Genomic DNA, 13770 nt, shown 5'->3' on the forward strand with positions numbered 1-13770 from the left:
GGAGGGAGGGAGGGAGGGAGGGAGGGAGGGAGGGAAGGAGGGAAGGCATGCATGCATGCATACATGCAGGCAGGCAGGCAAGCAGGTCAGACTAGCACCATGGTGCAAACCCTGTAATCAATCCAGCGATGCACAAGCTGATGCTGGAGAATCTCAAATTTGACAGCAGCCTGGGCTATATGTTGGTAATGGCCAAGAATAAAATGAACCCCCAAACATGACATAGGTAAAGATAAGAACCCCCATTAAATAAAGTGAAGAATATTTCTTTGTTGCAGGACTTCTCAGAGCCTTTTAAGTCTCCATAGTTTCACAGAAAAGTTTCGACAGCAAATCCTATGATCAATCTCTCTATTTTGTTTAAAATTGTAATATTGCAATGGCTTCTGCAATAAACTTTGGTAACAATTTTCTTGGTATTGTCTCTCACTTAGAGCATTCATTAGTAAAAATATCTCAAGATTATATAGTTACAATCAAAATGATCATTTAGCAGCACCATTTTGATTAAATCTGACATGAGTAAGTCAAAACTGTAATGATACCTTATATGATTAATCATTATTTCATTTTTATTACGCTTATCCATGTTCAAAGATGATAACAATTAAGACTCCCAAGAATTAGACACTTTAGATTGGCCCAAGAATGGATCTGAATACTTTACAGGTATTAATTACATAAACCAAGAAGAAAGTTATTAGCCATGAGCTTGGCTCTGTAAAGGAAAAACATATCCTTATTGAGGTTGGTTAAGTTGAATGAAGTAAGAAAATACATTTCTAAATCCAAAGGGCCGAGCAGACTCTGGGCCTTTTAAAGGCATGGTAATAATGTAGTAACCGAATGTTAAGCAAAAGCAATGCAAAGATGATTCTTGGGGAAATTAATTCAGTACACACAGTGAATTTGCATGAAAATCACTCACACATTCCTTCACTCATCCATTCTTTTCTCACTAAACACATCTTGAGTATTGGATACTGTGCTGGGAAATTGATATACAGTGAAACAACAGATGCTGGATGTTTATGGAGGAGGCAATCAATAACAGAAGCAAATATAATAACCATAAGGATGGATAATACTTGTAAAGAATAGGTTCTACAGGGCTGGAGTGTGTGTGAGTGTGTGTGTGTGTGCACATGTGCTTGTAGTGGTTGTAGTGGCTAGACAAAGCAACATGCAGGTTGTGTCCTTAGGTCAAGTGGGAGCGCTCAGGAAGTGCTGTGGTTGGCGTGGAAAGTCACAGTGACCTTGCTGAGAGCAGCTTTAGTGGATTACCAGGGTGGGGTCCCGAGGAGAGCCTTCCAGAGATAATGAAAGAAGAGCTGGGGGAGGGCCAGATTGGATAATGAACTCCAGAAATTTCATCCTAAAGGGAAGAAGGGGAATAAAACTGTCAGACAACACAGGGATTCTCCTCTCTTCCTTTCAGGCAGATGGTTTATCTATAGATGGATGGAAATAGTGGAGTGGAAAATGAAGTTTGATTGTAAAATAAGTCCTTGAGAGAAGCCTTTCAATGGGAAAGGAGGGATGGGACCCAGTGAACAAATGGAGAAGGTGGCCTCAGATAGAAGAAAAGCGAATTCACCATAGTAACACACGTCATGATCTGTTCTGTTCATTCCTGAGGGGAATGCAAGAATGAGATGTGTCCAATTAAATAGTTTCCATAACATGTAATGGAAATTACTAGATTTCTTTGAGCCCCACGTTCGGGTTTGGTAACTATTACTGGATTGCCAGTTACCCTATCTGCAAAACTGCAGAGAATGGAACCTGTCTTACAAACCTTGTGAAGTAGGAGAATTTTGTCTTCAAATGGTTGAACACTTGTCTATAGTTAGAACAAGGCCCTCAGTGGAAGCCCCCATCAAAACCTTAATAATAATAAAAAGATTACAGTATAGATTAGCAGTTAATTATATATGTTAGGACATGGAAGAGTGATTATCCTTTAACTGGCCAAAATGTTAAGTGAAGTTCCTGCGATTACCATTAGTATTAACATTAGCATTAACTGTATGTAGCCCTAAATATATACTCAAATACTTGCAGGTACTTTGTTAAATAGCTTCTTAGCATCAAATAAAATGCAGTCTTGGCGAAAAAGAGCAAGTTGTCAACTATGATATGGTTTGTTTAACATAGTTTCTCAAATGCTATTTGGTACATTAATTCTAAAGGGGCTATAAATTGAATCAATTCTGATTTTGCTCAAGTCTTTGAAAGCAGTTACATCCTATTGCTAATTTTAGAGCAAACAAAAGGGACCATTTTGAAATTCAATACTTGCTATAGTTTTTTGATCAGCAAGCAGAAGAATGAAATCCAATCAATACGTGGACTCTCTGAGCAAAATATATTTCTTTCCTCTGTGGAAACCTATCTTGCTACTTAGACTTCTCTCTATGGCTGCCTGATTTAGTCTGTGGTCTGATCATGGCTGCTACCCTTGCTAAACTTTCTTCAGGAAGCATTCACCCCATGTCTGCGACCATATCATAGGACTGTCTGCAAGCAGACAGTCTGTGTCCTTCCATGTTTCCCCTGGGGACTGATTAGGCTCACCTATTGGTCTTTGGCCTGCAGCTCTCTTTCCAGTTGCATGTTCTCAATTCCTGAATGGGTATTCTGTTCTGAGAATTCACCCAAGTCTTTGCCTACCATTCTTTGCTTCTGCATAGCACAATTCTTCCCCAGCTCTCCCAATGACTGGCTGATCATTTATCTCTGTTCAAATAAGGCCTCCTAACCGCTTACCATCTCAGCTGGAGCCTTTCTGATCTGACCCACCCCACCCCCACATCTACTCCATTCTATTTCATTCACTCAACTAATTGCAGCTGAAACAGTTTATGGTAGTCCAATTTTTGCCGGGTTGCTCTTTTTGCTAGAACATAAGGATGTTTGTGGATTACAGATGCTAGAGGTCTTCACCCCTTTACTACAATACATAAAAAGTGGGCACTTATTTATTTAATAGGATGAATCACTTATTCCAATCCTGGACTTTTTGTAGATGGCATAGGTAACACATCAACAGACCAGCATGGCTTCTGGCTGGCCATGAGGTCAGGAAGCAGAAGACATTACTTACTAGCCATGTATTCTTCTATTTTTTCCCCCAGTGTTGTTTTGAGGTACTGGAGTTTGAATTCAGCACTAGTCAACTGCTCTGCCAGTACCGGTAGAAAGCCACAAGAAAAAACTTATTGTGCATTTATTATTTTTCTGATATAACTTTGATTCCTTTCCATACTGTATCTCATTTAATGCTCATAATGTTGCTGTGAGCATATACTTCGATACTCAATTTTAGATGAGATGTACAGGAGTAGAATATTTCATCCATGCAACATCACAGAAAAGTAAATGATACTGGACTTGACTTTAGACTAACTGCAAAGTGTGTGGTTAACACATGCAATACTGATCTCCTTTCAAAATAACTGATATTGCATTTCCATATTTAGATGTATAATTGTTATTGTTGGAGTTTTAATTCTTTTTCTTTTCTGTGCTATCCTTGAACTTGTACTTGGGACCTGAGTGCTGTCCTTGAACATTTTTTTCCAAGGCTAGTTCTGTACCACTTGTACCACAAGTTCACTTCCAGCATTTTTTTTTTAGTAGTTTATTAGAGATAAGAGTTTTCAAGACTTTTCTACTCAGGCTGTCTTCAAACTTTGGTCCTCAGATATAAGCCTCCTGAGCACGTAGGAGTAAAGGTGTTCCTTTTAAGAGTTCGTTTCTTTTGTTCGTACTTAGACTCTAAAAGTGTAGGATTCATTTATAAGCAAAATTCACATCTGCTCTTCAAAGAAATGCTAAGGAAATTTGGTATGTATTGTTTGGCTGCTTATGGTACTGGGGATTAAATGCAAACTTGCTTATGTTAAGCACCTGGTGCTGAACTGTAGTCTATACCACAATTTTGAGATTGAAAAAACAAACAAGCTCTGCCCTTTTGAGTTTCTCTGGAAGGAGATCCAAGGGTTACTATTACGTGAAAACAGCATCATGTCAAGGTACAGTATGATACACAGCCGGCATAGTCAGGATCTAAGAGTATGGGAATATTGTCTAGTTAAGTTGGAAATCTAATTAATAGCTTCAACTCCATCTGTTTTATTTTGTGTGTGTGTGTTTGATCTTTTACAATACATACACATGCTTTTTTTGGCGGGGGGGGATCAGGTGGTGGGGCCTGAACCTGGGCCTGGGCGCTGTCCCTCAGCTCTTCAGCTCAAGGCTAGCTCTCTACCACTTGAGCCACAGCGCCACTTCCGGCTTTTTTCTTTTTGCTTATGTGGTGCTGAGGAATCGAACCCAGGACCTCAGGCATGCAAGGCAAGCGCTCTACCACTAAGCCACCTTCCCAGCTCCCACATTCTTTTTATAAGTAATAAGGAATGTCATATTTCACATCATTTACTTCTGAATATAATCTGTGTTTTGGTCATCTCACATGACCTGATTTCTAACACTCACCTGCTTTTTTGCCCTTTACTTGCAAACAAAGCAACATGATTTATTTATTTATTTTATACAGCAAACCTCAAAAGTAAGTTTGAAACTTTGATCCACGGTACCTGATTATTCAATGGCATGCTTGTTATGGTGTCTGGACAAGTAGCTACTGGATACGGCCACTTTTGACACGCACATATACAACCACGAAGCTATGAGTACCATTGCTATCAATAATCTCATGTCCATGAGAAATTCCAGATTTTTCTCTTTCTTTGACAATATTGGGGGCGGAGGGGAATTAAACCCCAATACTCACACGTGCTAGACAGGAGCTATAAGCACTGAGAAACAGCTCCAGGCCAGACACTTGACATGTGTCAAGGCACATTCCTGTGTTAGACCTTCTTGTAGCTAGAAAAATGGACACATGTCAATCTTAGCCTCCCAAGAAGATAAGGTTACAGGCATAAGGCACTCTCAGCCAGCGCAGATTATTCTTTATTGTGTCATACGTACACAACTTGATTACATAGGAATTAAATGTAGTTCACTTAGCAAGAATGAACAGTCTATGTAGGGCATAAATAGCAAGATCGGTAATTTGTAGTCAGCGAGGTTGCCATTACTTGGTGTATATGATTTAGTCTTAGAATGTTTTAAACTGAAAATTCTAGGCCATGAGTTAGAAGATTAACCTACAGTTTGAAAGATGTCTAAGGGAGTTAAAAATGAGCAGAGCTAGAGAAAGCAACTGTCATAATCAAACCTGAACTAGGATTTAATTAGAAAATGCTTATAAAACAAACATGCAATTTTCCTCTGCAACCTATTTCAAAATAATCATGATCTATGTTAGTTCATCTTTCCATTAAACTAACCCAGTTTCATAAACATGTGGAAGACTCATTATTATTTTACTCCTGCTGCAACATTGCATTAATCAACCAACTGCTCTCTGATGTTCCAAAGTTGGAAAGAATACCTAACCACCTTGTAGGTAACATCATGCTTACTAAATTAAACTTGCTCTAGCAAAAATTCAATGCACTATCTGGACTTGGCAAGGCCCACCCAAATATATCAGGCACAGCTTGTATTCTTTAGGGATTTGGAGTTTAGTGATGAACATGCACACAGAAGAACCTCTGATACTAACCACAGTCACACCAATAAGAATGTAAACAAGAGGAGGCACAGTTTAAAGGCTGATGACCATGAATCCCACTTTGGGGAAAGAGGTGAATAGCTGAAACTTGAAAGTCAAAGATGATACGGCTAAGTGTGGTAGGACCTGTCTAGGTGGTACGCTGGTGGGCAGGCACAGTGTGAACAGATGAATGACTCGAGTATACTGCAAAGAGTTATGGAAAAGAAGGAAGGTGAGGGCCAGATCAATGATGGCCAACAGTGAACATAACGACATATATGGTTTAACTCAGCCAAAGATCCATTCTAAAGGAAGAGAAAGGCTTTGCCTCTGGTGGAGCTCTCCCCCCTTGTGTGTGTGTGTGTGTGTGTGTGTGTGTGTGTTTTGGTGGTTAACTGAATGGCATAGTCTCAAGGACTTTCTTACAACCCTGCCCAGACTGGCTTCCAAACACAGATCTCAGCCTTCTGAGGAGCTAAAGATTATGAGTATGAACCACCAGCAGCTAACAAGTATCTTTATTTTTATTTAAGACAGGATCTCTTTAGATTTGTGCTTCGAGCTGGGTACCAGTGGCTCATGGCTGCAATCCTAGCTACTCAGATGGCTGAGATCTGAGAATTCTGGCTCAATGTAGACAGGGACAGCACCAAGGACCTGAGTTTAAGCCCCAGGACAGGCAAAAAACAAAAGAAGAAAGGAGGAAGAAGAAAGAGGAGGAGGAGGATGAGGAGAAGAAGGAGAAGGAGAAGAAGAAGAAAAAAAAATTTGTGCATTAGGTGGTCAGTGAGCTTTTTTTCTTGGGCGGGGGGAGGTGTCCATCACAGGGCCTGAATGCTGTCCCTGAGCTCTTAGAAAACTCAAGGCTAGTGCTCTACCACTTTGAGCCACAGCGCCACTTCGAGTTTTCTGGTGGTTAAATGGAGAGAAGAGTCTCACAGACTTTCCTGGCCAGGCTGGCTTTGAACCACCAATCCTTAGATCTCAGCCTCCTGAGTAGCTACAGAGCCAAGCGACCAGGCCTTGCCAGTGAGCCTGTTCATAAAATCAAAGAAAACAGCAGACTAAGCCACCTAGTTAGAGAGCTTGAGAGCCAGTATGAAAATCACACTGTCTGGAAACAGGTCGGGGCTAGGAAACAAATGGCATAAGAGAAACACCAAGAAGAGGTGGCTGGATGCCAATCAACATCGAATGGATCCACCACTCACTTCTGGTCCAAGAATTCCCTTCTACAACGCAAGATTAACATCTTCATAAACTTCCTCTGAAGGAGTCTAAGCAGACTTGTCCTTGGTCAGAGGAAAGTGGAGCTCTCAGTCCATTCACCATGACAAGCTTCCAGCCTCTACCCTTTCTCTAGCCTGGAAGATGGGGAGACCACACATTCTCCTACGAGAATCGCCCCTTCGGATGCCACTCAATGCTCTTCGTACGTACCATTCTCACTCCATTTTCAAAGGCTTGTCGGGTGAGGGGAGCAGGCCCATCTACGGTCTTGCCGTCATCATCTGGGCCCCAGCTGGCGCTGTAAATGTGCACGTGCTGGGGGTTGAAGCTGACTGATTTCGCTTCCACCATGTCTGTGACATCTCCATCCAGCATTCGCACACCTTCAAAGCAGAAAAAGCAAGTGCGCGTTCAGTGCACAACTGTTCCTTTATGACATCCCCAAAACTCAGTATCAGGATTAGGGGAGGAGAATACATTTGCTAGATGTTGTTTGTTTTGTTTTGTGCCCCTATCAGGGCTTTGTTGTTTTACTATTGGAACAAAGTCTTCACCTCAGCTTTCTGCTCTTTAATTGGAGAATCTCCTGGAATTATCTTCCTAAGCTAGCTTGCAAACGTAATATTCCAGGTCTCAGACTCCTATGTAGTTAAAGAATAATGCATACTTTGAAGAGACAGTCTTGGAGAAAAAAAAAAGTCATATTGCATGTAAAAGAACAAATTTTAAAAAACAACTATTTTTTTCCTCTATTTTGTTTTTCCAAGGTTCCAATTTCTACAACAGCTACCATAATCTCTTCTTTCTCCTCATTCTCTCCTAAATGGTACTTGACAAAGATCCTCAAGTAATTTACCTTCCTGAATTTCTCATCATTGAGTAATTTGGGTTCATATTTGGTATAAAATAGTCTAGCCTAGACAGGAGCAGGTGGCTCATATTTAGATATTCAGGAGGCTGAGACCTGAGAATCATGGTTTGGATTCAGACAGGGCTGAAAAGTTCTGACAGTCTTATCTCCAATTAACCACCAAAAAGGCTGGAGGTGGAGCTGTGGTTCAAGGGGTAGAGACCTAGCCTTGAGCAAAAAAGATGAGGGAAAGTTCACAGGCACAGTATGGGCATAAGAAAAAATACAGAAAATAACCAATTCATTCTAACTTTAGCAGTCTTGTAAAAACTCGAAAGTTGTCAAGTTAGCTTGGCTTCATGTCCTCAATATTTAATATTATCTCTTATTTTTCAGATTGATGTAAACTTAATATATATGATTTTTGTAACATTATTTCTCAGTCAAGTAATAAATGGGAATGTGCATAATACTTCAAATAATTCTCAAAGAGTTTTAGCAATAGAAATCAATTTATAATTAACTCCATTTTGCAAAACAAGTCCCTGTGATAAGCAGAAGTAAATCGTATGTCAAATGACTGGCCTTCCTTTTACTCTTTCTTTTTAGATACAATAACAGCACATCTACATATCAACATAACAGCAATAACAAAATACCTAATTGTTAAGTAAACCAACCACTCCACCACTAAAACTAAATATCATGTGTGACACCGTTTTATATAAAAATTAAACTTGTAAACCGGATACCACTGGCTCATGCCTGTAATCCTAGCTATTCAGGAGGCTGAGATCTGAGGATCACGGTTCAAAGCCAGCCTGGGAAGAAAAGTTCATGAGACTCTAATCTCCAATAAACCACCAGAAAACTGGAAGTGGCGCTGTGGCTCAAGTGGTAGCCTTGGGCTGAAGAGCTGAGGGACAGCGCCCAGGCTCAGAGTTCAAGCCTCATGACTGACAAAAACCAAAAAATAAAAAAAAATATATAATCTTGTAAAGAATGAAGTCCTTTTTTAGAAGAACATCATTCCCTAGGTAGAATTACAAAATTCTCTTGGTTTTCAATAAACCGTTAATAGTAAAACCTTAAATCAAGGATTAGATATTATATGAATGGAATTGAGGCTAATTTGTGGGAAATGAAAATAAATCGAAGGAAATATACTTTCTATTTTTCAAAAAATTAACTTTAAAACCTTCAAAAAATAGAAATGATGCACAATCCAATAAACAAAGATTCATCCATTGTTAAAATTTGCCTAATTTTCTTCTTCAGAAAGCACATATTAGATTGAAATATTTTGGCCTCCATGAATGATAGATACAACAATCATTTAATGTATTTTTTTAAAAAATATAGAGTGAAGTCTCTATTGTCACCTAACTTCCAACAACGTGACTTTGCAGCAAATATCTCTACAGATGTTCCAGGTTACATCTCTGTAACGGCTAACCTTGATTGCCAGGTTCACTGAGTTGAGTAGCTAGGAGATTAATAAAGAACACTTCTCAATGTATTTCCTGACCAGATTGGTGCATCTGAAAGCGGCTGAGTGGAGAGAGATCTGGCAGGAAGAGGGGTGGCATTATCCAATTGGCCAGGGCAGACAGTGAAAGTAGGAAGAATCCAGCCACTGTATGCATGCCTACTCTTCCTAAGACAGCGTCGATGCCGCTGGAATTAAGGCTCCATCTTATGCTTTTTCAGTGATTTGTGCCAGCCACTCTTCAGGGGGTTTTCAAGCCGTAGGCCTCCTGCTGGAGCTTTATCCCTGGTTTCCTTATTCTGAGGCTTCTAGCACCTTGGATGATGTACATACCAGATTGAGCATCTGACTCTCTAGCATGAAGATGGCTATTGTTGGACTATATCTGGCCTCTATTTGTATAATCCTATCAATAAATACCCTTTTATAATTATACCTAATTAATTATAATGATCACAGGTCATTACTGTATAATTTATATGTACATATATAATTATGGTATGCCAGAATGCCCATGTATAGAGCCATTTTAAGACATAATCATTCCCTTGATTTTTTTTTTAAAAGAGGAAATTCTGGTAAGATAGGTCAGTATGTTTACATGTTTATCCCCTTCTTTCTTTGGGGTCAGCAAGTGTGCTGGGTTTAGGTTGCAGTGTAATCATGACGATGTAGAGAGTGAGTCTGTAGGTGAGAGTCGAGTCCCAGTGGCAGGCCAGTCAGAATCTCACTGCTTTGGGAGGATGCTTGAAGCATCTGCATCGCTCTTCACGAAAAAGCTTTTGTCTCCTTTCCTTAGTTTTTCCACATTCCATCACAAGCAGATACTCTGAGGAATGCTAACTATTGGACAATCAATAGTCACAAATGAAGGATTCAAGGTGAAATAAAGGAATAAAAGGGGTTAAATGTACAGTGGATTGAGATTCAGCTGACTGTCACAAAACCTTTTCTTAGCATTGTTACTAAATAGGATAGCTCCATCTTATCTGTGGTTTTCCTTCAGTAATTTCAGTCAACCAAGATCAACTAAGAACTGAAAATATTAAATGGAATATCCCAGATAGACACAATTCATACTTTAAAGCAATCTTTCTTACCTAGTGATGTGATAGCTCTCTGTGTTATGTTTTGTTATTATTCATTTATTATCTGGTTGCAGATGATTTGTTCACGTTATGACACTTTCAACAGCCCCGTTGGGAATATCTTCAGGCCAGGCATAATTATAAAATGACTCAAATCTGTGTACAATATTTTCTTCCCATTCGTGAGTGGCTGTGGCAATTGGTTGTTGCTTAGGAAGATGAGTACAAATGAGAATGTCGGAGTTTGGTTCCATCAACATGTATGTTTACGCTGTCTTAACCAGGTCCTTACATTAAAAGGTCAGATAAGTTGATGTTAGGGGAAGGAACCCCAAGATAAGTATTGGAATGTTTTTTTGTTTTTTTTCTTTCATGCAATTGTTTCTATCATATTTATAAGATGATTTCTATGTTGCTTTGCATGTTCCTCCCCCACAGTATAACCCATATTTTCACTATTTTTGATGTTGGTATAATTTGTGGGGGGTAGGGAAAAAAACAAATCATTTAACAAGGAATACAGGTGGACCCATTGCAACAATGAGATGTACAAGTCGTTATGTCCAAAAACAAACTTAACAACTTTGGTGGGGGGGGGGTGGATTGGGTGGGAGGAAGGGAGGAGTATGGGAAGGGATGCAAAGGGGAAACAACGAGGAGGCAACAATGCTTGATAAGAAATGTACTCGTTATCTTGCCCATGTAATTGTAACTCCTCTGTAGGGTATTCTTACAATTAAAGAAAAAGAAAAAAAGGAAAAAACAAACAAACAAAAGAAACGAACAGTGACTTGTTCCAGCTCATGTAATCTCCATTATTTGAATTTTTATTCTCTTTCCTTTCTATTTTTGCTGATCTATTTTTAATTTTCTCTTTGTTATGGCCTATGTTTTGCAAAACTCAATGACTAAATTATATCAATAATTTAATTAATCGGAAGTAAGCCAGACCCAAAGAAACATGGTTTCCCTTATTTGCAATAATTAGTATCTGTCTAGGACAATCTTAGCAGATGAGCAGAATAGCCCAGTAGCTACATACATATGACTGTATAATATAAGATGATGTGAAATGAACTCCAAGACACTGACACAAGAGGTTTTTCGTTGTAGTTGTTGTTTTTAAAGTACTATGTGATTTCTTGTTTCTTTTGTATATTCTTCTCCCTATGGTATATCTCTTGTGGTCACTGATTTGATTTTGGTATCTTGGAATTGTATACACATTTATCATGAATTAGGGAAGGGAAGGGGAACAACAGAATGGTGAGACAAAGGACAAGGGGGAAACCAATGCAACAGCGATACTCACAAGACAATATGTTGGAAATGATCTGTACAATTTGGGGAGAGGGATGGGGGGAAAGTGGGAGAAAAATGAGGGAGGGGGTAACAAGTTCTACAAGAAATGTATGCACTACCTTATGTATGTAACTGTAACCCCTCTGTACATCACCTTCACAATAATAACAAATTAAAACTGTTTTTATTATCTTTAAAAAAAGTGAGTATTTGGATGTGTACGTATATGTGCAAATGTTATTGTTATAATCATGAATCATTCATGAATACACTACCATTAGTTATGGGATGAGAAGAGGATATGTAAACATCATCACGTAGTTACAATTAAAAGAAACTTTGTGTCAGGCTTAGGCAGCACAAATTAAGGGATTTCTGCTTGGAGAAAAGGCTCAAAATTCGATTTCCACAGTGATATTTTAGTCTACTGTTTTCAGTATTACTCCTGGCTTAGGCACCAAATGTCAATGGCACAATTATCTTAATGAATGAATGAAATTTGCTCTCAACCCTGAGATACTTTAAAGGTTCTGCATCAGTGGTCCTCAAACTTTACACTAATTCACATTATCACGCTCACGTTGCTGTCAGAAACGGTTGAATACTTCGATGCATAGATTTGGAAACCCTATTGGCAAAATCGCTGTCTGGCTCTTGTCATATGCAGGTAAGTTGGTGTGCCATACCTCCAATCTTGGCGTTGAAAGCAATGCCCACAGTACAGTGAGAGTTGTTTGCAGCCGCCGCCACTTCCCCAGCACAGCGGGTCCCATGCCTGCGGGGAGAGCACACACAGGAGCAAAAGTAAGACACTCCCAACTCACAAACCCAATGGGTCACAGCCACCACAGAGACCTCAAAGTGGGAGGAAGGTATCCAGAGCTCCCTTACCCACATAGCTCTTAGTCTGTCTCTAAGAAATGTTTTAACACATCATTATGCTGCTATAGATTATATTCTTTATGTGCTTATTTTTGATCTCTTGCTCTCCCAATAAGATTTCCCTGTCAACTGAAAACAAACTGTCCAGGCTTCTACATATACTCCAAATGATTTATGAACAACATCATTGATACTAGATACTACTACATATGTGAACTATACCTAGGACAACTTATTTAATTTTCATTAAATTAAAAAAAATTAATAGTCAATTCACAATTCAAAAGCATTGAGAATCTCCTTTTTAAGCTGTAGACGTAAATACAGATCAAATACTTACAAAGAAAAGTTGTCACCTAGAATGGGTTAAGCCATAAAATACACACTGGATTACAACAATTTTGTATGAGAATAAATGGCTTCTATGTGAAAAGACCTTGAAGAGCATGGTGTCCAAGGGCGGTAAAGAAAGTACAAGCACAAGCTGATCAGAAGGGTTCATTAGAAGAGTGCAATGAGAAGGATATTAAGCAAATCACATCGACAGGAAGAGCACCAAGAATAATGTCTCTCATGGCTACAAAAGAAAAAGGGGAAAGACCAGTGGGGTGTGTTTGTTATTGCGAATGATATTCAAAGTAGGAGGGACCTAACGACTGATGAAGACAAGAGCCCAAGGGCAACTAAAACTTAGGTGTCAAATTCCATTAAAAGGCTTTGGATTCCCAGGTGCTGGGACCTCACAAATGCAATCCTAAATGCTCTGAGGCTTGAGGTTTGAAGCCAGCCCAGGCAGAAAAGTCCGTGAGACTCGAATCTCCAATGAACTTCCCAGAAAAAGTCAGAAGTGGCGCTGTGGCTCCTGTGGCAGAGCACTACTAGCCTTGAGTAAAAAGACGCTCACGGACAGCACCCAAGACCTGAGTTCAAACTCCAGGACTGGTACAAACACAAAAGCAAAAACATAAACCTTTGGATTTTGTTGTTTGGACCACATCTATCATGGGGGATAATCCTAGCCCTACAATTATAAATAAGGTATTGCTTAAAATATCATGCATACAAGTACACAAAAGAATTATATATGGCTTTTTTTCACTTACTAACGTGATATTTGTATTCCTATATAAATGCTTTCTATAGTCTATATTTTTCTTTTTTTTGTCAGTCATGGGGCTTGAACTCTGGGCCTGGGCACTGTCCCTCAACTCTTCAACTCAAGGCTAGCGCTCTACCACTTGAGCTACAGCACGACTTCCAGTCTATATTTTTATAGTATAGGTTTCATATATTATACATT

General features: G+C 39.3%; 1 protein-coding gene across 1 annotated transcript in view; it reads right to left on the reverse strand.

Annotated features, from left to right (window-relative positions):
* Positions 1 to 13770, reverse strand: part of Pcsk5 (proprotein convertase subtilisin/kexin type 5) — a 351177-nt gene that overhangs the window by 232177 nt on the left and 105230 nt on the right. Inside the window, exons 6-7 of the mRNA XM_013018392.1 lie at positions 12275 to 12363; positions 7070 to 7242 (exon numbers count right to left, since the gene is read on the reverse strand). Of these exons, the coding sequence (XP_012873846.1) occupies positions 7070 to 7242; positions 12275 to 12363 (262 nt within the window). The remainder of the gene's footprint in view (positions 1 to 7069; positions 7243 to 12274; positions 12364 to 13770) is intronic.

Source organism: Dipodomys ordii, unplaced genomic scaffold (assembly GCF_000151885.1).
Source record: "Dipodomys ordii isolate 6190 unplaced genomic scaffold, Dord_2.0 Scaffold40, whole genome shotgun sequence".
NCBI classification, from domain to species: domain Eukaryota; kingdom Metazoa; phylum Chordata; class Mammalia; order Rodentia; family Heteromyidae; genus Dipodomys; species Dipodomys ordii.